Source organism: Sphaeramia orbicularis, chromosome 11 (genome assembly GCF_902148855.1).
Source record: "Sphaeramia orbicularis chromosome 11, fSphaOr1.1, whole genome shotgun sequence".
NCBI lineage: Eukaryota > Metazoa > Chordata > Actinopteri > Kurtiformes > Apogonidae > Sphaeramia > Sphaeramia orbicularis.
This window is the reverse complement of record NC_043967.1, coordinates 50,216,653-50,229,524: the sequence shown is the minus strand read 5'-3', so window position 1 is coordinate 50,229,524 and position 12,872 is coordinate 50,216,653. Positions and strand designations below refer to the sequence as shown.

At 37.7% G+C, this 12,872-nt stretch overlaps 1 protein-coding gene across 1 annotated transcript in view; it reads left to right on the top strand.

Annotated features, from left to right (window-relative positions):
* pvrl2l (PVR cell adhesion molecule related 2 like) overlaps positions 1-12,872 on the top strand; it is a 715,997-nt gene that overhangs the window by 567,644 nt on the left and 135,481 nt on the right. The window contains exon 4 of the mRNA XM_030147091.1: positions 7,120-7,413. Within this exon, the coding sequence (XP_030002951.1) occupies positions 7,120-7,413 (294 nt within the window). The remainder of the gene's footprint in view (positions 1-7,119; positions 7,414-12,872) is intronic.

Sequence of the window (12,872 nt, the reverse complement as noted above, 5' to 3'; positions counted from 1 at the left end):
AAAGGCCTGTCACTCAGTCTGAACCGACAGTTTCAGTGGATAAATATTGACTTTTCACACTTAAATTTATTAAACTTTTGCAGATAATCTACTGTTTTGCAGTTTTCAAACATTGTTTTGAGAAATGCACTTGCTATTGTGCAAACTTTATTCAGTGATTAAAAATTAAATGAATCCCTGCATATTTGATGGTTTAAGAAATGTACCAAAGTGACTGAGAAAAACGGTAATAACCTGAAAACTCAGAACAGCAGAACACAGATTAATCCTCATGCACCTCTGACACACATGTATGTTTGTGCAAAGCACAAACACATAAAAGTACATTTGAAAGCACGTAGTGTTTTAATTCTCCACTAGTGTTCCCACAGTAAACCCCACTCCCACTCCACTGTGGGTGTTGTGATGAAAGAAGCTTTTAATGGTTTTAATGGTTTAACATGAACACCCAAAACCACATCAGTGGATGAAGGTGTTGGAGATGTTTTTGTTGTGGAGAAGTTGACTTATATGTTGAGAACCAATGAGTACACCTTTAAAAACAAAAAAGAATAAAACAGAAGAGGATTAGGGCCACTGGGAAAAAAAATTAAGGTCCGACATATATCGTTTTTATTATTCTGCGAAAAAAGTCAGAATTCAGACTGTTTTCTTCAGACTTTAATTCTGACTTTAATCTCAGAATAATAATTAAAAAAACATTAGAAGAGGATTAGGGCCACTGGACAAAAGTGTGTGTATATATATGTGTATATATATATATATATATATATATATATATATATTTTTTTTTTTTTTTTTTTTTTTTTTTTCTTCTTTTAATTTAACCTTTGTTTAACCAGGAAAAAGATCCCATTGAGATTAAGAACATCTTTTCCAAGGGAGTCCTGGCCAAGAGACAGCATGAAACACAACACATAGTTACAATATACAATAATTCTAATAATAATATGTAATAATAAAAATGGAATAATAATTACAATAATTAAGGTCCAATATAAATGTTTTTATTATTCTGAGAAAAAAAGGTCAGAATTCTGAGAAAAAAACTCAGAATTCAGACTTTTTTCCTCAGAATTCGGACTTTAATCTCAGAATAATGATTACAAAAACATTAGAAGAGGATTAGGGCCACTGGAAAAAATTAATTAAAGTCTAACATAAATATTTTCATTATTCTGAGAAAAAAGTCAGAATTTAGACTTTTTTACTCAGAATTCGGACTTTAATCTCAGAACAATAATAAAAAAATAAAATAAAAAGTCATAATTCTGATTTTTTTCTCAGAAAAAAAATACCCCCCCCCCCCCCCACACACACACACACACACACACACACACATATATATAGACTCTGAATCCTCTAAGTCACAGTGAGACTGTTTAATGTAGACTATAAACTGCACTATAATGTACTACATGAATTCAACACATGTTGTATGTTTAGTTGTTGTATTTGTCTGTTCAAGATTGTGTGGATGTTTTACAAAAAAAAACCAAAATAAATCAAAATAAAGCCCTACTATCTTTCCCAAATTCTAACCAAGTGGCCTAAATTATTAATTAAAAAAAAACAAATAAAAGAATGCTGTGTTTTCTTGCAGAAACAGTTGTTATTATCGTCTCCTTCTAAATAACCTCTAAATCACAGAAGTGTCGAGACCAATTAAAACACATTACTGTCGATAATAATCACGGCCAGAAATATTAAGATTAATACGAGGCATGTTTTTGGTTCTGATCTGATCTCAAAACACTGATATGAAACACTTTTCGCTCAGATGCTGTTGTTATTTTCTTCCATATCTGTGGTTCACAGAGAAATCCAATGACAACATTTCATTTGGGTGCTTCAGTTGGAAACCCTTACATCTTGCTCCATCAACTATGAAATTCATTGCGAAAAAAAATAAGAAGAACAGTCTTATTTTGAGCTCAGTGAAAATAAATTAATCAATGGAGTTTCCATCTGCACTTTTTTTTTTGCAGTTTAATCCCTCAACTGAAGCAAAACACACACACAGTATAGTTTCACATTACAACAGTGATATGAAAACATTGTTTTTTCTCCTCTTCCATCACATCAGCTTTATTAAATCCAACTGGACTCATTCTATAAAGCGCCACTGTTCCATGAAAAACGTCCTTCCCTTCTTAAAAGGAACAATTCAACCTCAGACACACTATCAATCAATCTGTAAATGTCAGTGAATTCCATTATTTTGTGATGTCAAGTGTTGCAATTTACTTTTTTCGTTATGCCCGCTCTTTTTAAACATGTCCCATCTTGCGCTGTGGGATGTGATTTAACAAATTTTCTCAAACGCCTTTCAACAACTCCCAGGGAAATAGCTACTGTTTTGTGTTTCATGGGTTTGTGCCGTATACAATATGAGAGAACGGAGGAAGAAATGGAGATTTTGGAAGTGAATGATTTTACTTATCAAGAAAAGTGAGAGTCAGGCAATTACTGAAAACAAATATTGTGCCCGTGCATTGCTCGCTGGTCTATAGAGGGTAACGTCAGCAGAGAAATTGGTTTGTCTCCGTGTTCAATGAATTTCTTTGCATTAAATGAGGCAAGAAAGGACTACTTGTATTTAATTCATGAGGACTGAGAGCAAAGTCTATATTTTAATGCATCTTTTGCTGTCAAATCTAGTACGGCTGCACTTAATATATCTCTTAATGTGCCATTATTCATCATAATAAGACAAAAAAAAAACACAATACAAGAGACTATGAAAGGCCTGGTTCATCATTAGCTTTACTTCCTGAATAGTTATGAGCTGACTATATCCATGTATAACATTAACCCTTTCATGCACAGTGGTCACTCCAGTAGACAGCTATTCAAAAGCTGTTCTCTTCTACATTATATTGCCAAAAGTATTCACTCACCTGCCTTGACTCACATATGAATTTCAGTGCCATCTCATTCCTAGTCTATGGGGTTCACTCTGACGTGGGTCCACCCTTTGCAGCTATAACAGCTTCAACTCTTCTGGGAAGGCTGTCCACAAGGTTTAGGAGTGTGTTCATGGGAATTTTGGACCATTCTTCCTGAAGCACATTTGTGAGGTCACACACTGATGTTGGACAGAAGGCCTGGCTCTCAGTCTGCGCTCTAATTCATCCCAAAGGTGTTCTATGGGGTTGAGGTCAGGACTGTGTGCAGGCCAGTCCAGTTCATCCACACCAGACTCTGTCATCCATGTCTTTATGGACCTTGCTTTGTGCACTGGTGCACAGTCATGTTGGAAGAGGAAGGGGCCAGCTCCAAACTGTTCCCACAAAGTTGGGAGCGTGGAATTGTCCAAAATGTCTTGGTATGCTGAAGCATTCCCAGTTCCTTTCACTGGAACTAAGGGGCCAAGCCCAGCTCCTGAAAAACAACCCCACACCATAATCCCCCCTCCACCAAACTTTACTCTTGGCACAATGCGATCCGACAAGTATCGTTCTCCTGGCGACCGCCAAACCCAGACCCGTCCATCAGATTGCCAGATGGAGAAGCGCGATTGGTCACTCCAGAGAAGGCGCCTCCACTGCTCTACAGTCCAGTGGCGGCGTGCTTTACACCACTGCATCTGGCGCTTTGCATTGCACTTGGTGATGTATGGCTTGGATGCAGCTGCTCGGTCATGGAAACCCATTCCATGAAGCTCTCTGCGCACTGTTCTGGAGCTAATCTGAAGGACACATGAAGTTTGGAGGTCTGTAGTGATCGACTCTGCAGAAAGTTGGTGACCTCTTCGCACTATGCGCCTCAGCATCCGCTGACCCCGCTCCGTCAGTTTACGTGGCCTACCACTTCGTGGCTGAGTTGCTGCTGTTCCCAAACACTTCCACTTTCTTATAATCCAGCTGACAGCTGACTGTGGAATATTTAGGAGCGAGGAAATTTCACCACTGGATTAGTTGCACAGGTGGCATCCTATCACAGTTCCACGCTGGAATTCACTGAGCTCCTGAGAGCGACCCATTCTGTCACAAATGTTTGTAAAAGCAGTCTGCATGCGTAGGTGCTGGATTTTATACACCTGTGGCCATGGAAGTGATTGGAACACCTGATTCTGATGATTTGGATGGGTGAGCCAATACTTTTGGCAATATAGTGTATATTCATGGGTTTTGTTGTTTTCGTTGCACATCAGCCAACACAGCGGACGCTTGTACATCATCCCATACACTGACACCTATTGGTCAGTTATGGGAAGTCCTTTTTTTAAATTTATTTTTAAACAAGATGGCCAACAGGAAGTCCCATGAATATCTTGTATATCAGGACACAGCTGAACTTCGAAAAAAATATGCTAGCATCAAGTAAAATTAATATTTCACATATTATCTCCATAAAGTGGGTAACAAATTGTATTAGAACATGTTAAAATGTGACAAAACATCAGATTAGCAGCAGTAAACTTTTTTTTTTTTTTTTTCATAGTTATTACACAGTATATCATTATCTGATACTGGTTTGTTAAATACACATTTCTTTGCTTTAAAACTTAAATGCATGATGTCGAGCTGAGTGGACATTTTTGTACCTCCAATTTTTTCAATCACATTGTTTTTTTCTTGCATAAAGAGGAATAAAAATGTAATATAATTCATAATTCACGCATGAAAGGGTTAAAATGGGATTTACTGTTAATCCATAAAGACCCAACATGACTTTTATGTCAGTTCCCAAATAAAATGTTCTCTATATCTAACCTTTAAGTGATTTATCACCATTATTTATAGTATTTATAGGGATCATGGTTATAATAGTTTTGGATTTTTCATTATAGTTTAGTTTTATTTAGTTCTGACTTTTTTTTTCTCTAATTCAGTTAGTTTTAATTTGTTTTAGAGCAGGTTTGCTAGTTTATATTAGTTTTCATTTTTTTCTAAGTCCTTAGTTTTAGTTTAGTTTTAGTTTTGTCATATCTTTACTCTTCTTCGCCGTCGTATTCAAATAAATCCCAGACAGGACTCTGCTACTTTCTCCCAACTTTAGTCTCCATGTTTCCAGGTAGAGTGGGGACCAGAAGACGACTGGAAACCACAAGTGACGGACCGTCAAGTGTTGTATGGTGCCGCTACCTAAAATTACTCGAGCGAAATAAATCGATTTCACATCAGTCCGACATTAACGAAAACAAAGGGAATTTTATCCATAATTTCTATATGTTTTAGTTAGTTTTGTAAGCACACAATACAGTTTCAGTTATTGTTTTTTTCTTTTAATTAGTTTTTAGTTATTTCAGTGAACAAACATGTTTTTCAATCCTAGTTTTCGTCATTTCGTTAGTTTTCATTAACAATAATAACCTTAATAGGGATGTCCCGATCCAATCTAAAGATCAATATCGGCCGCCGATCTGGCATTTTTTAGAAGATCAGATCGGATTTAGTCATGAGATCGGGCTGATCCAGGCCTGGATTTTTTTTGGGGGGGGGGCATTTGTTGCATTGGGCGTTGTAGGAAGCGGAGGTTCGCGCTGCCGCTGCCAGTGCAACCATATGACATCATATGGCTGCAAAAAACATGATGCGGAAACAGCTGGAGGGAAGTGGAGCTCCAGCCATTTCCGCATCTGCCATTTTGATGCCAGGCAGCTGCACAAACCTCCGCTTCCCACAATGCACCTGGCATTAATACTACATCCATAAATAGGACATTTCACACACTTTTGGGTGTCCATCTACTTGCAGATTTTCTCCCCAAAACGCACGTCTGAATGTGGAATTAAAAGTCAGAACGGATCTCCATTTGTGTTTTTGGTTCAGATCGGTACCGTCTAAACCAGGGGTGTCAAACTCATTTTAGTTCAGGGGCCATGTTGAGCCCAAATTGATCTCAAGTGGGCCAAACCAGTGAAATAATAGCGTGATACATTTACATTTATGCATTTGGCAGACACTTTTTTCCAAAGCAACTTAGAGGGGAAAACCAATCAAATCACTCAATCAGATTTTATTTATACACTGCCAGATCACAACAAAAGTTATCTCATGACACTTTATATATAGAGTTGGTCAAAACCAGACTCTAATAACAATTTGTAAATAGTGATGACTCCAATTTTTTCTCTTTGTTTTAGTGCAATTAAAATTAAATTATGAAAATATGTACATTTACAAACTATCCAAACAAAAATGATGTGAATAACCTGAAAAAAACTGAGATTTCTTGAGAAAAATAAGTGCAATTTTAACAATATTACACCTCAACTTATTATTTATACATGCGTATATATAATGGATTGGATCTATAAAGGCACAAAATATTTAATAACAGGAAGCGTAAAGTTAAAATTTTACTTACAAAATTTCAGGCTTTTCACATTTTATTGTTGAAGGATAGTTTGTAAATGTTAATATTTTCATAATTTAATTGTAAGTTTTGAGACTAAAACAAAGAGAAAAGTTTGGAGTTGTAATGTAATATGTTTTTCACATTAAACTAAGAAAATTCGGAGTCATTATTTATAAGTTATTATGCTATTATTTTAGTTGAGATCACATTGTCCTGTATGTGGAACCTGAACTCAAATGAGTTCGACGTCATTGATTGTTTATATCTGAAGTGTAATTTTTGCAAATTCATCCCGCGGGCCAGACTGGAACCTTTTGGCGGGCCGGATTTGGCCCCCGGGCCGCATGTTTGATACCTGTGGTCTAAACGTAGCCTGAGAAATGACCCAAAGTGACTGAGTTAAAACTGCGAACTCCTTCTTTCTTCTGCGTTGGAACAATGCGTCGCTTTCTAAGCAGCTGTTGGGATATTTATGTGTTTGGTGTCTGGTGTGGAGTGGACGGGGGTCACAGCAAAGGGCCCACCGCCTTTCAGACTTTCATTACAGTCACAGTGGGATGACGGTGTATATGCACAACACACTGACTGAACCTACCCCCCCTTCCCCTCCCCCTCCCCCCTCCCCTCCTGCCTCCTTTTGATGTCTGACTCTCTCACCACCCTTCGTTCCTCTCTTCTCTGCACTCTCCTTCACCCCTTACATCCTGACACTTCTGCCATTCTCTTTCTTCCCACTCCCACTCCTGTCCTCTACCCCCCCCCCCCCCCCCCCCCACCTCGTCCCCTTTGTTGTCCCTCATTCTCTTTCTGCAGCTAAGCCCAAAAACTCAGCCAGAGTCCTGACGGTCCAGGCTGGCACCAAGTCTGTGGTGGTAGCCCAGTGCGAGGCCGTGGACGGGAAACCGGCTGCCAGCATCAAGTGGTTGGCGTCGGTGGGAGGGAACCACTCCACCACCGCCACCAACGGCCAGGACGGTTTGGTGACCGTCCGCAGCGAGTACCGACTCGTCCCCACGCCGGCGGATAACGGCCGCGAAGTCACCTGCATGGTGGACCAGAGGACCCAGGACCAGACCTGGGTCTACCCTGTCAAGCTCTCAGTCGAATGTAAGGAAAACACACACTTTGTTAACATGTTCTCCCTCTGTGTAGGGATGGGAAGTGGAACGAATTTAGATTAGATGAGATGACATTAGGTTAGATTAGATTAGATACAATTGGTTTAGGTTAGTTTATTTCAGACACAGACATAATACAAAACATATGGAACAAAAATAATAATAATAATAATAATTATTATTATTATTATTATTATTATTATTATTATTATTAATGATAAACAATACACAAATAAAAAAAAATCTGATAATAGAAAATAATGATAACAATGGTCAACAACAAATTTATTGTTTAAGTTTTTTGAGCTGATTTAGGATAATTTTGGTGTGCTGAATCTAAAAATCACATTAATTTTGCTCAATCAGGTCAACTTTCTGAACTATGCTACATATTGGCTTTTGAACATTTTTGCTTACATTTATGGGCATTTTCACATCATATGATACAAAATTCTTTCATATTTCTTGCAATAAACGAGTTCTGAAGATTTTACTTTTGCCAATTTATGATTAATGTTTTTTTTAATATTACAGGTGAATGAAATGGCTTCGACTAGAAGATCTTGCAAAAATAAGTCTGACGCATTCTGCTACATCTGCCCTGAATACACCATTGTACCTAACAGGAATCAAGTCACAAGTTTCATAAAGTGTGCTTACCAATCTTATTTTGGTATTAAACTTAGTGACCAAGATAAAGTTTCCAAAAATGTAATCAATTTTGGAAGAAGATCAAATTTTTCAAAATCAAATTAGCAAAAAAACCTGACCTGATTGAGAAAAACAGATGTCATTTTTGGATTTAGCGGTGCAAAATGGTCCTAATTCAGTTGAAAAAACCTAGACAACTTGCAAAAAACATTTTTTTGTAACCCAGTGTAATGATAAACAATACACAAAAAATTAAATAATAGAAAAAAAAAGAACTGTTGTGCCTGAAAGGGAGTAGGAAGAAGCCACTGCTTATCCAGTCCTACCCCCTACTTCCAGTCCTCAGACTGTTAGCGCTGAATCACTTGATATACAACATAAGATTGTGATTATCTATAAACACACCCCTACCAACCTGTACCCCCATACAGTCACATACACTTCTGCATACACACATACAGTCACATACACATCTACATACACACACATACAGTCACATACACATCTACATACACACACATACAGTCACATACACATCTACATACACACATACAGTCACATACACATCTACATACACACATGCAGTCACATACACTTCTGCATACACACATACAGTCACATACACTTCTGCATACACACATACAGTCACATACACTTCTGCATACACACATACAGTCACATACACTTCTGCATACACACATACAGTCACATACACTTCTGCATACACACATACAGTCACATACACATCTACATACACACATACAGTCACATACACTTCTGCATACACACATACAGTCACATACACATCTACATACACACATGCAGTCACATACACATCTACATACACACATACAGTCACATACACATCTACATACACACGTGCAGTCACATACACATCTACATACACACATGCAGTCACATACACATCTACATACACACACATACAGTCACATACACATCTACATACACACACATACAGTCACATACACATCTACATACACACATACAGTCACATACACATCTACATACACACATACAGTCACATACACATCTACATACACACATACAGTCACATACACATCTACATACACACATACAGTCACATACACATCTACATACACACATACAGTCACATACACATCTACATACACACATACAGTCACATACACATCTACATACACACACAGTCACATACACATCTACATACACACACATACAGTCACATACACATCTACATACACACATGCAGTCACATACACATCTACATACACACATGCAGTCACATACACATCTACATACACACATACAGTCACATACACATCTACATACACACGTGCAGTCACATACACATCTACATACACACGTGCAGTCACATACACATCTACATACACACATACAGTCACATACACATCTACATACACACGTGCAGTCACATACACATCTACATACACACGTGCAGTCACATACACATCTACATACACACGTGCAGTCACATACACATCTACATACACACGTGCAGTCACATACACATCTACATACACACATGCAGTCACATACACATCTACATACACACATACAGTCACATACACATCTACATACACACATGCAGTCACATACACATCTACATACACACATACAGTCACATACACATCTACATACACACATACAGTCACATACACATCTACATACACACATGCAGTCACATACACATCTACATACACACACATACAGTCACATACACATCTACATACACACACATACAGTCACATACACATCTACATACACACACATACAGTCACATACACATCTACATACACACACATACAGTCACATACACATCTACATACACACATACAGTCACATACACATCTACATACACACATACAGTCACATACACATCTACATACACACGTACAGTCACATACACATCTACATACACACGTACAGTCACATACACATCTACATACACACATACAGTCACATACACATCTACATACACACACATACAGTCACATACACATCTACATACACACACATACAGTCACATACACATCTACATACACACCAGTTTATGTCTTCTCTGGCTCTGACTCATGGTGCAGCTCTACAAAAATACAAAAACAAACAGAAAAAGGCCAATAAACACTGACATACACACATTAAATCCAAATTAACACTAACACCACAACCCCGCTGAACCCCTGCACAGAAAAAGAACACATTTTCAACAGCATGCCCAATACCCACAATGCAATGCGGAGATAAAAAGGTGTGGTCATGACTAAAACTTAGTGATTTAAATCCATTCAACTTAAACTTTTTCGTACATTCGACGATGTCTACAAATTAATAGAATATACTGAACATTTTCTAGTAATGGAATAAAACTTAAATCATTTAAGTAGGGGCGGCTGTGGCTCAGGTGGTAGAGCGAGTCGTCCAATAACCGAGGGGTTGGTGGTTCGAATCCCGCTCTATCCTAGTCAGTCCGTTGTGTCATTGGGCAAGACACTTCACCCTCCTTGCCCCCAGTGCCACCCACACTGGTGTATGGATGTTTGGTGGTGGTCAGAGGGGCCGTAGGCGCAAAATGGCAGCCACGCTTCTGTCAGTCTGCCCCAGGGTAACTGTGGCTACAAATGTAGTTTACCACCACCAGAGTGTGAATGTGAGAGCGAATGAATTATGGGTTAATAATGTAAAGCGCTTTGGGTGTCTAGGAAGGCACTATATAAATCCATTATTATTATTATTATTATTATTATTATTATTATTAAGTACATTGTAATTAAAGCATTTTAGTAAATACACTGAACAAAAATATAAATGCACCACTTTTGTTTTTGCTCCCATTTTTCATGAGCTGAACTCAAAGATCTAAAACTTTTTCTGTGTACACACAAGGTTTATTTCTCTCAAATATTGTTCACAAATCTGTCTAAATGTGTGTTAGTGAACACTTCTTCTTTGCTGAGATAATCCATCCACCTCACAGGTGTGGCATATCAAGATACTGATTAGACAGCAGGATTTTTGCACAGGTGTGCCTTAGGCTGGCCACAATAAAAGGCCACTCCAAAATGTGCAGTTTTATCACACAGCACAATACCACAGATGTCACAAGTTTTGAGGGAATATGCAATTGGCATGCTGACTTCAGGAATCTCCAGCAGAGCTTTTGCCTGTGAATTGAATGTTCATTTCTCTACCATAAGCCATCTCCAAAGCTGTTTCAGAGAATTCATGAAGAAGACTGTGCGAGGAAAATGGCGGTCACACCAAATACTGACTGGTTTTCTGACCCCCCTGGACCACTCAATACAGTAAAAGTGCACATTTTAGAGTGGCCTTTCATTGTGGCCAGCCTAAGTCACACCTGTGCAATAATCCTGCTGTCTAATCAGCATCTTGATATGCCACACCTGTGAGGTGGATGGATTATCTCAGCAAAGGACAAAGGAGAAGTGCTCACTAACACAGATTTAGACAAATTTATGAACAATATTTGAGAGAAATAGGCCTTTTGTGTGCACAGAAAAAGTTTTAGATCTTTGAGTTCAGCTCATGAAAAATGGGAGCAAAAACAAAAGTGGTGCGTTTATATTTTTGTTCAGTGAACAAAGTCTGGGCTTACAGTGCATGTAAAGTGTAAAATGAAAACAGAATGTGTTTTCTGGACTCAGACACAGAACTGCAGCAGATAAAATACAGAGGAATAAACAGAAATGGACCCTGAAACAGGAAATGACATCAGAATTGAACGAGCGGATCGCCAACAAACAAAACAAGAAAAGAAAAAACAACAAAAAAACAAAACAAAACTAGAAAATGAAGTCAAAATGATCCGCAGTCACTCATGGGAAGAGACGGACATGAAAGGGTTTAATAGAAATATTATCCAACAAAGTGAGAAACAGAATTGAGTTTTGCACTTCAAGTCGCTTTTCCCTGTAATGATCTGGACTACATGAACAGTAGAACGTAAGGATCGATTCATCCACTTCTTATTTATCAGGGGGATCAAAAACCAATATTTGGAAACAAAAAAGATTTATACTAAAACTGAAAAATGTTGCTGCCAGTACAGACACAGAGCTGTACTGAAAGATCTTTTAAACTGTCAATGTCGGATAAAAACATACTATAGATGCACACATATGTTTGCAAAGTACTAATCAATATCAGCCCACAGCATATAACATCATAATATGTCATTTCACAGACGGCAGGAGCTGATATTTATAGATATCAATGATTGTTTCATCATGTTTTTCAACACATGGGGTCGCCTGAAAGTTCCAGTAATTGATTTAAAAAAAAAACTTATTAACCTTTCATGCATAGTGGTCACTACAGTGGACAGTTCTTCTACAGCTGTTCTCTTATATATTGATGGGTTTTGTTGTTTTAGTTCCATATCAGCCAACACAGAGGACACTTATGCATCATCCCATACACTGACATTCAGACCATTACTGGAACTTTGCTGTTCTTGATAAAACTGATCTGCACTATCATGTTTGAGCGTAAACCACTTGTTTTTGTTAGACACAAAGGTTTTTTTGCATGCTATCTCCATGAAATGAATAATAACTAGCATAAGAATATGTTAAAATGTGAGAAAACATCAGATTAGCAGCATTAAATATGTCTTTATTTCATTGTTTTCATATAACTTTCTTACAGAAGAGGTTTAGGACCACTGGAAAATAAAAAAGGTGTAATATTTTATTATTATTATTATTATTATTATTATTACTATTATGAGAAAAAGTCAGAATTCTGACTTTAAACTCA